This window comes from Rhinatrema bivittatum, chromosome 6 (assembly GCF_901001135.1).
Source record: "Rhinatrema bivittatum chromosome 6, aRhiBiv1.1, whole genome shotgun sequence".
Lineage (NCBI taxonomy): Eukaryota > Metazoa > Chordata > Amphibia > Gymnophiona > Rhinatrematidae > Rhinatrema > Rhinatrema bivittatum.
In genome coordinates, this window is record NC_042620.1 from 203,454,584 (window position 1) to 203,467,028 (window position 12,445).

General features: G+C 46.4%; 1 protein-coding gene across 1 annotated transcript in view; it reads right to left on the reverse strand.

Annotated features, from left to right (window-relative positions):
- The window catches only part of LOC115093946 (RNA-binding protein 44-like), a 318,590-nt gene that overhangs the window by 82,512 nt on the left and 223,633 nt on the right, over nt 1-12,445 (reverse strand). Inside the window, exon 8 of the mRNA XM_029606425.1 lies at nt 8,822-8,895. Coding sequence (XP_029462285.1) covers nt 8,847-8,895 — 49 coding nt within the window. The 3' untranslated portion in view covers nt 8,822-8,846. The remainder of the gene's footprint in view (nt 1-8,821; nt 8,896-12,445) is intronic.

Sequence of the window (12,445 nt, forward strand, 5' to 3'; positions counted from 1 at the left end):
AAGGTCCTCTTGCAATTTCTCAGTCTTCTTGTGATTAATAACTTTGAATAATTGTGTGTCATCAGCAAATCTGATCACCTCATTTGTTATTCCCATCTCTAGGTCATTTATACATTTGTTAAAAAGCACTGGTCTCAGTTCAGAGCCCTGGGGCATTCCACTATTCACCTTCCTCCATTGAGAAAATTGATCATTTAGCCTTACTCGCTGTTTTCTATCTTTTAACCAGCTCTCAATTCACAACAAAACATTGCCTCCTATTCAATTACTTTTTAATTTACTCAAGAGTTTCTCATGAAGTATTTTGTCAAGTGCTTTCTGAAAATCCAGATACATTATATTAACTGGCTGTAGAAGATTGGCAAGATTTCCCTTGGCTAAATCCATGTTGGCTTTGTCCCATTAGAACATAAGATTTGTCCTACTGGGTTAAACCAAAGACATCAAATTATGTCTATCTACAGTATATGTTCAGTAATGTTGTTCTTTAAAATAGACTCTATGCAGAAAACACCAGTGTCAGCTACTTTGCTATTATGGTTGAAAAAGAAAACTCAATAAAAAGTTTGAAACATAAAATAGTTTCAACCATTTTTACTGGCACTGACATCAATTTCTCAAATCATCCTTGGAACTCTTTTTAAAAACTGACATTAGATTGTTCATTCTCCAATCTTAGGGTACCTAGCTGATTTTATTGATTGTTTATAGATTACTATCAGCAGGTCTGCAATTTCATTTTTCAGTTCTTTCAGCACTCTGTGATATATAGCATCTGGTCTCAGTGTTTTGTTACTTTTTTGTTTGTTCATGGAGATTTTTTTCACTTCCTCTGTATCATCTATTTTAAATATCACTTCTGGATCACGTGATGCATTGAGGAGAGCAGATGCAAGCTCTCCCTCTGCTTCCCTCTGCCTCCACTGTCTTGCCCTGAGTGCCGGGAGAGCTATGACTGCCAGATCCACAAAAAAAAGAAAAAGAGAAAGCCTGTGTGGTCTACTCCCCTGGTGCAGAAGAGGACGGCCACTATGACATTTCCTCCGCAGGCTTGGCTGCGAATCTCGGCGCTGCAGCCACTGACATTAAGGCGGCAGTGGTGGATGCCTTAGAGCCCGAATTGAAAAATATTGCTGAAAAATTGACAGGCCTTGCGGATGTGATCACTGGTTTTGAGCCAAGAATCATTCAGGTGGAGCAGCGAATCTCTGATGCTGAGGATGACCTGCAAGATTTAAAGGCAGAGGTAACCCAATTGCAGGAGGCCTATAAAAAGCAGGCAGACCAATTAGATGATTTGGAGAACCGCTCTCGCCGCTCAAATCTGCAGTTTATAGGGCTGCCTGAAACCTTGGATTACAGGGAGCTGGCAGTGGCACCTTTCCTAGAAAACTGGCTGACCCGAGGACTCAGTCTCTCCAAGTCTCATGGTCCCTTGAGAGTGGAACGTGCTCACCGCCAGGGGCCTAAAAACATTGCATCAGGGAAGCCCCATGTGGTCATAGCTAAAATATTCAACTTTGCACATAAATCCGAGATCCTGCAAGCCATACGCTCGAGGAAGGGGTTAACCTACAATAATCAGAAAATTCTGGCCTTTGAGGACTACTCAGCGTCCCTTGCTGCGCAATGCCGGATATTAGCCTCTCTCTGCTCTATCTTGTTTAAGTTGGGGATTAGAGCGGTTTTGGTATATCTGGCCTGTGTGCAGGTTCAGGGCCCTGATGGAGTGCATTGGTTTACGGAGGCTGGGGAGCTGGAGAAGTATGTTTGCTTACGACAGCAACTGATACCCCGCAGCCCCAGCAGACCTGAGGATGCCACGCTGTGAGCTGGTTAAAGGGTGCCTCTGCTTGTGGTACATCTCCTCTGGAGCGAATAAATAATGTTCTAAGCCATCTGGTCAGGGCCAAATCTTCAGCGCTTGTGCTGCAGTTCTGCGGTGTGGTTACTTCTGCAAGGCCCGCTTGCAAGGCTATGGGCTGGTGTATGCTGCTTTGGAGGCCACAGAACTCCCTTGCCATGGCCAGCTGGGGATGGAACTCTGACCAGAGCTTTACAGACAGCCCAGCAGTTCTTTGGGCAGGTTTTCTTTTTCTCAGTTGAATCAGTTGGGGTTGGGCTTCCTTGTCCCTTGTTTGTGGGTTGGTCGGGGGGTGGGGCTGGATAATCTTTAGGGGAGGGGGCTCACACACATCTTGGTGGTTCTCACCCTTTGATAGTTCCTGATGATGGGGATATGGGGGGATCGAATGGGGGGTGGGGATGGGGTAGGTAAGGGGGGGTGGCTGTTATGCTATGGATCTGTGTCATGGAAGTGTTTCATCTCTTTCTCTGCCAGTGTAATGTATGTACTCCTCTGCATAGGGGTTGGGAGGGTGACTCCAGCTGGGAGGGTCACCTTTCTCTCAATATTTATCCTTTTAATGTTTTTTTTATAGAATCTGTATGGAATGACTAAACAGGATATCCGATTAATCTCCTGGAATGCTTGTGGTATCAATTTTCCGATTAAGCGAACAAAGTTGTTAACCATGTTTAAAAAGAAATCTGCTGATATAGTATTTTTACAGGAAACACACTTCACTGATGCTGAACATAGGAAGTTGCGTCAGCATTAGGTGGGAGAAGTCCATTTTGCGTCTGCATAGTCTTGGTCGGCCGGGGTAGCTATTTTAATTCTTAAAGCCCTCCCTCTCACAGTACAGGCGGAGCATATTGATCCTAAGGGTCGTTATGTAATCTTAATAGCCGAATTGAATCATATGCCCATAGTACTTTGCAATCTATATGATCCTATGTTTACACCTCAGCTTTTTTTCAAGACATATATAGTCTTTTATTGCCCTATACTGGTGCCCTTCTGGTGATTGGCAGGGACTTTAATTGCGGTTAGGGATCCCTGCATGGACCGGGCCCCAGCTGCCTCTGGAGCCTGGGGCGCGAGCAAGGGGATCACTTTTTTTGAGAGATCTCTTCACGTCATAGATGCCTGGAGGACATTACACTCTGCTGATTTAGAGTTTACTCATCTTTTCAGGGCCCATTCCACTCATTCCAGAATGGATTACATCTTGGTGAGTGCCCATGCTTTTTCCAAAGTGGCTGGCAAGGCATAGACAACACTGTGATCTCTGACCATTCACCAATGTGGTTGGATTTAATGGGATCTGATAATACCTCTATGCCCCGTTTTTGGAGGTTCCCCTATTTTTTAGTGGATGACTCCCACTTCCATGACTTTCTCCGGGCCAAGTGGAAGGATTATGCAGAGCTGAATGGGACTCACTTAGACAATCTGGTGCTATTTTGGTATGCAGCTAAGGCAGTCCTACGGGGAGATATTATATCGTACTTGGCCCACTGCCGGAAGATTTTAGATAAGAGACTGCTGGCTCTCAGTACTCAGTTGCAACAGGCCAAAAAAGGTCTAATTGCTGCCCGCATAGAGACTAATCGTGAGCGATATCTGTCCATACAGGCTGAACTTATTTCCCTTCTACACCAACGGGCAAAGAAAAGTATTCTATATTATCAATTTAAATTGTACCAATATGGAAATAAGTCCAGTAAGCTGTTAGCGAACTTGATTAAAACGTCCCAGCACATTAAAACGTCCCGGCACATTAAAACTCGCGGCACATTGCAGCGCTGCGAACCTCAACGGGTAAGGTGGTAAATGACACCCCGTCCATATTGGAGAGTTTTCGGGCCTATTATGCTCACCTTTATAGGTCTGAAGGGGGGGATACTGCCCAATCCGCTACCTTTAAATCCCATATTAATGTGCCCGCGAGTAGTGAGGCCTAGCGCTCTTGGCGGAACAGGCCTATTCTGGCAGAAGAGGCTGCCTTAGCTATACGGAAAGCGAAGCGCCTCAAAGCCCCGGGGCCAGATGGATTTACCGCTGAGTTTTACCAAGCGGTTGGTGACCAGGTTTGGGGGGGGGGGCCTTGGCACGCATGTTCAATTCGCTTATAGAGCAAGGGGAATATCCACCACATACGAACTCAGCTCAAATAACTCTCATTCCGAAAACTGGGAAGGATCTGTTGGCCCCGGCGTTGTACCATCCCATTTCTTTATTCAATTTTGACCAAAAATTAATGGCAAAAATTCTAGCGGACTGGTTGGTCACCATTTTGCCCTCGTTGGTTGCCCCGGGGTAAGTGGGGTTTGTATGCAAGCGCTATGCTTCCACTAATATTTGCAAAGTGCTCCACACTATAGCTTTATGCACCAGAATAAAAGAACCCTTTTTAGTAGTCAGTTTTGATGCTGAGAATGCATTCGATAGGGTTGAGTGGGATTATTTGTTTCAGTGCCAGATGGATCTTGGTCTGGTGGGGTTTTTTTTACGATGCCATACGAGTCCTTTATCGGAACCCGATGGCAGTCATAGGGGTGAATGGAGCCTTTTTGAGCCCCTTCCCAATACTTTGGGGCACTAGACAGGGCTGCCCCCTTTCCCCCCTACTTTTTTTGCTGACACTAGAACCCTTACTCCTTAAAATTCAGACTTCCCATTCTATAAAAGGGATTAAGTTTGGTGACTCTATATTTAAATATGCAGCATTTGCCGACGATATCCTGGTTTTTTTCACTGAGCCCCAGTGCTCTCTTGCTAATTTGTTGACCATGTTTCAGGAATTTGGGGCCTTTTCTGGTCTCCATCTCAATCGCGACAAGTCTGAGGCCCTGGCGTTTCCAGATACCTTAAAAGAGTGCTGGGCCAATCAATTTCCATTAAGATGGGCGGATGGTGCATTCGGTTATCTGGGGGTCCAACTTACCTTAGATTTGATGCAGCTCTACGGTTTAAATGTAGGTCTGGTACTGCTGCACTCTCAGAGCAAACTGAGAGCCTGGCATAACTTGTCCCTTTCCCTGGGCGGTCGAATACATTTGTTTAAGATGATTCTTTTGCCAAAATGGTTGTATTTGCTGCAGAACTTACCCCTTTAGCTTAAACGGCAAGATATTGCTTCCCTGAACTGTGCCCTATGCTTTTTCATTTGGCGCGGGAAGAAACCTCGAGTGCCTCTGGGATGGCTACAGAGCTGATGGGGTGGGGGCGGCTTAGGGGTCCCCGATATTGGCCAGTATAATCTGGGTTGTAACCTCCGGGTCGTCAGGGACTGGATATTGGTTACTTCCATCTTTGTTAACATCGAGGCAGAACGTGCGTTGGTGGCACCCTTACATTTATGCTATGTGCTGCAGGCCCCTACATCTGCCCTTCCAATATCATTGCAGCATAACGCTTTGCTGGACCCTTTGCGAACGACGTGGTTCAAGTTACTAAAAGGCTGGGCATATCTAATTTATGCTCGTATCTTCTCCCAATCCGGGGAAACTATGCGTTTACACCGGGCTTACAATCGGGAGCTTTTCACGTTTGGGAGGGACAGGGTCTCTGCCAGCTGGGGCACCTTTTGGATGGGGAGGGGAAAGTTCTTCCGTTTCAGGAACTGGTAGAGATATATGGGCTGGCCCAGTCGCAAGTCTTCCCATACCTGCAAGTCCAACATTACGTACTTACGTTACCATGGGCCTCATGCTCCTTAGTGTTTTCAATAAATTGAATGATTTGTTAATGTTGGGAGGCACCCAAATGTCCCTCTCTGTCGGCTTATTACAAGGATTTGGGGCGGATGGGGAATTCTGAGGTCTGCATGATTCTAGCAGACAGTTGCAATAAAGACAGGATATTTACATTGTCTCCGGCAATCATCCGAGCTAGTTTTGGTCAGATATTGTCCATCTCTAATAATATGTACTTTAGGGAGATGCAGTATAAACTCATCGGCTGGGCCTTTGTTTCCCCACAGATCCGTTATATGGGTAGACTCTCTGAGTCTGCTTGTGTTTAATGTCACACTGACATGGGGTCTCTTTCTCATTTGTTTTGGGCTTGTCCCACGATAAATCGGTTTTGGGCTAGCATTGTGGCCTATCTGTGATACTCAAGAACCCTGTGTCTCCTACAGCCAAGTTATTGTTATTTGATTGCACTCACAAAGAGGGGAGTAGCTGGCTTGTTACGGCGGTTACTACCCCAAACCAAATAAGCCTGATGCTTCACCTTCAATGCATATACAGCATAGTTCTCTGCTTCAACGGCAGGGGAGAAGAAAAAAGGGTTCGCACTCACAAAGTGGGGAGTAGCTGGCTTGTTACGGCGGTTACTACCCCAAACCAATTGTGTCCGATACTTCACTTTCGATGCATATCCAGCATGGCTCTCTGCTTCAACAGCATGGGAGAAGACTGATACATCACGCATTTCCAGCATAGCTCCCTGCTTCAACAGCAGGGGAGAAGAAAAACAACCAATAAGGACTGTATAACATAGTCTGGGTAAAACAAATAAGCATGGGTGTAGCTTGCTTATTGCGGCGGTTACTACCCCTACTACCCCTAACTAATCAAGCTAGATATTTCAATGGTGGGGGTGGAAGGGAAATAGAACCAAGAGCTAAGAGAAACAGATAAGTATGAGAGAAAAAAACGTGTGAAGCTTGCTGGGCAGACTGGATGGGCCGTTTGGTCTTCTTCTGCCGTCATTTCTATGTTTCTATGTTTCTATTAAGGCTCATGGGCAGCACCTCTTCATTAAAAAAAGGCAAGCAAGGTCGGCAGGCGACTTATACTTTCACATTGGACAGTGGCGGCTGCTCCTACTTTCTGGCAATGGAGGAATGGCCTCCACCGCATGCTGCAAATGCATAAGATGGTTTCCAGACATTCTCCAGATTCACGACGGACATTCTTGCTAGTATGGAATCACTACATTCAATCTTTATCACCATGAGCCAGGACTTATGTCCTGAACGATTGAATATATCATGGCATGAGATACACAGACACCGATCCACGAATGACAGACTTTGGGGGGGGGGGGGGGGATGGGGATTACTCGTAACACTGTTCACGTTATGTGTGCTGTTCAAACATAAAAATAAGGGAAAATGTTTGTACTTTGCGGTACTGTGCCCCAAGTGGGACTGAGAGTCCAAGCCCCTTGGGATTTTGTTAGTTTGTGCCAATAAAAATTGTTGAAATTAAATATCACTTCTGGCATGGTTATCTGCCTTACATCTTCCTCAGTAAAGACTGAAGCACAGAATTAATTTAATCTCTCCACTATTGCCTTATCCTCCCTTAGTGCCCCTTGTACTCCTCGATCATGTAATGGTCCAGCTGACTCCTTTGCAGGCATTTTGCTTCAAATGTACCGGAAAAAGTTTTTATTATGAAATGTTGCTGCCACAACAAGCATATTTTCAAATTCTGTCTTTTCCTTCCTTATCAGTGCTTTGCATCTAACTTTCCAGTAGGGATGTGAATCGTGTCCTCGATCGTCTTAACGATCGATTTCGGCTGGGAGGGGGAGGGAATCGTATTGTTGCCGTTTGGGGGGGTAAAATATCGTGAAAAATCGTGAAAAATCGTGAAAAATCTAAAAATCTAAAAATCGCAAAACCGGCACATTAAAACCCCCTAAAACCCACCCCCGACCCTTTAAATTAAATCCCCCACCCTCCCGAACCCCCCCAAATGAGTTAAATAACCTGCGGGTCCAGCGGCGGTCCGGAACGGCAGCGGTCCGGAACGGGCTCCTGCTCCTGAATCTTGTTGTCTTCAGCCGGCGCCATTTTCCAAAATGGTGCCGAAAAATGGCGGCGGCCATAGACGAACACGATTGGACGGCAGGAGGTCCTTCCGGACCCCCGCTGGACTTTTGGCAAGTCTCGTGGGGGTCAGGAGGCCCCCCACAAGCTGGCCAAAAGTTCCTGGAGGTCCAGCGGGGGTCAGGGAGCGATTTCCCGCCGCGAATCGTTTTCGTACGGAAAATGGCGCCGGCAGGAGATCGACTGCAGGAGGTCGTTCAGCGAGGGTTCCGGCGCCTCGCTGAACGACCTCCTGCAGTCGATCTCCTGCCGGCGCCATTTTCCGTACGAAAACGATTCGCGGCGGGAAATCGCTCCCTGACCCCCGCTGGACCTCCAGGAACTTTTGGCCAGCTTGTGGGGGGCCTCCTGACCCCCACGAGACTTGCCAAAAGTCCAGCGGGGGTCCGGAAGGACCTCCTGCCGTCCAATCGTGTTCGTCTATGGCCGCCGCCATTTTTCGGCGCCATTTTGGAAAATGGCGCCGGCTGAAGACAACAAGATTCAGGAGCAGGAGCCCGTTCCGGACCGCTGCCGTTCCGGACCGCCGCTGGACCCGCAGGTTATTTAACTCATTTGGGGGGGGGGTTCGGGAGGGTGGGGGATTTAATTTAAAGGGTCGGGGGTGGGTTTTAGGGGGTTTTAGTGTGCCGGCTCACGATTCTAACGATTTATAACGATAAATCGTTAGAATCTCTATTGTATTGTGTTCCATAACGGTTTAAGACGATATTAAAATTATCGGACGATAATTTTAATCGTCCTAAAATGATTCACAACCCTACTTTCCAGTGCTTATGCTGTTTCCTGTTTTCTTCATTGAGATCCCTTTTCCATTTATTGAAAGATGTTCTTTTGTTTAGAATAGCCTCTCTCAAGTAAATGCTTGAATTCATCATTTGTAAATTTCTCCTCCATTCTTTTTTGCACTTTAATCTTTTCATGGGGGATTAATGCTAACTAGTTAGTTATTCTTCTTTATAATCTTATTTTCCTATGCATGATCTAGTTTTCCTGTTTTTGATTAGCTTTGTTACATTTTTTAAAAAAGCATGCTTATTGACCCACAGTTGTGGCAGCTATATTGTTTTAATAGAAACCAGCTATGCTTTTTAATACACAATTGATGTAATCTAAATACAAATTACCTAATTCTCAGTGAAAATTTATGGATTAAGATCTCAGAAACGCAATACTTCTGGAAATATGATCGTAGATCAACCTGCAAAAAGAACACAAGATATTTGATATGTGAATGGCTGAATATTGAAAGAAAATAAATTCTGAAATGCTGAGGTATGCTCAGTCAGAAAACTGGATCCAGTAAGCACTATATATCTAATCTACAATATTATCCAGATTTTGCTTCTTGTGCCCCTGAAAACTTTATTGCAGTAAAGGGCAATAAAGACTCAAATGCCTTAAAAATGAATTTTCAAAGTGTTTCTCATGTAAAAAAGGCCATATACCCGTGTATGTGACTCAATTATGTTTAATCAGTATTTTAAAAAAGTATCACATATGCATATATATAAGCGTACATGTGCATAATACACACACAAAAACGGGGCATGTTAGGGGTGTGTTTATTCGTACGTGCATAATAATCTATTTCAAAAGCAATGCATGCGTGCATATAAATGCAAATATGCATATTTGCTACTGCTTATTTATGCACATAAGTGCTAACTTTCACTTTGAACAGCAGCTTGGCATTTGGTGGCCTGGCTTCTCTGGGTGAGCAGACACAGGAGCAGATCAGGGAGTGGGGAGAGTTTATCAGGGACAGACTGGGCCCTACTGGGGAACATTGGGAAATCCTGGGTCAAACAGGAGGATAACAGGAACAGTCTAGGTCATGTGTGTGGGGGGGTTGCAGTGAAAATATCTGGGCTGGACGAGGCCATACTGGCTGGTAACTGGGTCATTTAGGTTTATACTGAGATTTAGAGGAACAGATTGGGGGAAACAAGAACATAAAAGCCTATAAAGAGGAGTATGAGTGTATGTTACTGGAAAGGTGTGAATCAGTGATGGAGAGTCCCTTTTCAAGATGACTCTAATGGCTCTATAGGGTTCTCAGGTCTATATGGCTGAGGAGGGAGAAAGAGCAGAGGAGGACGAGAAGAAGGTACTCCTTACAGAGAGTCTAGAGGACTAGGACATAGTTTTTTGGATCTGTCTGAGGAGCATGTCACATGCAGGTACATGTTCAACAAGGAAACCATAGTGGACTTATGCCAGCAATTAAAATGGGACCTGCAACCTACCACCTGAAGGAGCCAAGCATTGTTGGTACACAATTTTTGCCACAGATACCTCTAGGAGTCATGGATTGAATCAGCCAGTCTGCCACCTTTATGTGTATAGATCAGGTCCTGGCTGCCTTTCTCAGGAAAACACATCACTACTTCCTTACTTCGAAGCAGACACCAACAACAAATCATGACTGATTTCTATCACATTGCATGCTTCCTAGGGATGTGCAGAGCAAAATTTTATGTTCATATTTTTTATGTCCGAAAGGGGGTCCCACTTGCGGCCAATATGGACATAAAAAAAATCCAATGAGTTGGATATATGTACATATGTGCAAAAAAAAAAATTAAACCCCCTCACCCTCCTTAATCCCCCCCCCCAGACTTACCACAACTCCCTGGTGATGGAGCGAGGAGTGAGGACGCCATTTCTGCAATCCTTGGCGAGAAGCATGTGACGTCGGCGGCACGTCGAGTGACGCCGGCGTCACGTGATTCCCGGCTCGTTCGCGCCGGACGGCTCGTTCGGCCCAAAAAGAACTTTTGGCCAGCTTGGGGGGGCCTCCTGACCCCCCCAAGCTGGCCAAAAGTTCTTTTTGGGCCGAACGAGCTGTCCGGCGCGAACGAGCCGGGAATCACGTGGCGCCGCGTCACTCAGACGCGACGTCACGTGATTCCCGGCAAGTTCGCGCCGGACGGCTCGTTCGGCCCAAAAAGAACTTTTGGCCAGCTTGGGGGGGCCTCCTGACCCCCCCAAGCTGGCCAAATGTTCTTTTTGGGCCGAACGAGCCGTCCGGCGCAAACGAGCCGGGAATCACGTGGCGCCGCGTCACTCAGACGCGACGTCACGTGATTCCCGGCAAGTTCGCGCCGGACGGCTCGTTCGGCCCAAAAAGAACTTTTGGCCAGCTTGGGGGGGCCTCCTGACCCCCCCAAGCTGGCCAAAAGTTCTTTTTGGGCCGAACGAGCCGTCCGGCGCGAACGAGCCGGGAATCACGTGACGCCGGCGTCACTCGACGTGCCGCCGACGTCACATGCTTCTCGCCAAGGATTGCAGAAATGGCGTCCTCACTCCTCGCTCCATCACCAGGGAGTTGTGGTAAGTCGGGGGGGGGGGATTAAGGAGGGTGAGGGGGTTTATATTTTTATTTTGGCTCAACAATCGCGATTTCCCACATATCGAACATATCTATGTTCGATATGTGGGAAATCCGATCGTTTATGTCGAATCAATTTTTTAAGTAAAAAAAAAATATGAGTTGCGTTTTACTAATGCGGTCAATCCGAATGCACACCCCTAATGCTTCCCCTCTGTCTTGTGGGCTATCAATTGCACTCACATCCCTATTAGAACACCAGGGGATGACAAGGCCACCTACCACAACTGCCAGAGCTTCCATTTCCTCAATATGCAGGTAGTCTCTGAGACCAAGGGAATCATCCTACATGTAATGCCCAGGTTTCTGAGATCCACTCAGGATGCCTACATCCTCTCACAGTCAGCTATTCATGACCACTTTCAGGAAGGATACATTACTGGGGCCTGGATTCTAGGTAAGAATGCACCCATCATTATCATCACACACCAACTAACCTCTTCTTAGTGTCTCCCTTATATCTAGGTGGACTGACAGCTTTGGGCTAGGAGGACTGCTCTAACCCTGCCCTGTGAACTGCCCAACCTAAAGGTATATCTAGATTATCTTCTCTGCCTTCTCTTCTACAAGTGATAGAGGATATCCACCTGGCTCATGATCCCGATGGCTACCCAACAGACAACTGCAGAGGCTCACTACACTAGGGCCCATCGGCAGACCAGGGCAGTAATTGAGAGAAACTTTGGACTACTCAAAATGTGTTTCGCTGTCTGGGGGATGCCTTCTCTACAACCCCCCTAAGGTCTGTGAGATCTTTCTAACCTGCTGTGTGCTTCATAAAATGGCAAAATGCAAATACCTGCATCCTCCAGAGAGAGTAGAAGAAAATCCAGATGAAGAGGAGGAGGAGGAAGAACTGAGTCAAAAGGAATTGCAAGAAATACATTGCCAGAGTCAATGACAGGCTACAGAGGAAAGGAACACTCAGATAAAAAGAAATTTTTGTAGGCGATTGTGAATTTATTTCCATAGTGTGCTGTAATACTAAAATACATTTTTTAGTGCTTCTGTGGCCACCCTCTTTGTTGAGCAGGGGGAAGCTCTGGTGCCTTATGGACACTGATTCTGGCACTCCTCCATAGAAGTGTGAGGTTGCAGCTGCCCTTAAATGGCTAATGACCTAGTAGGTGTAAGACCTCAGAGCTGATGGAAAGGCCTTCTAGTAGCAATAGTGGTAGTGCTGAAGGCTTCATGACTAGAGAGAGTAGTGGTGGTCCTGAAAAGAGGACGTGGTAGAATGATGGGTGCAAGTGGAGGAGCTATCACTGGTACAGGTGGGGCTGCAGGCTGGGGAGGGGCCATCCAGCCTGGTGGTGCAGCAAATGCTGTTGGTGGCAGCATCCAGTGGGCCATTAAA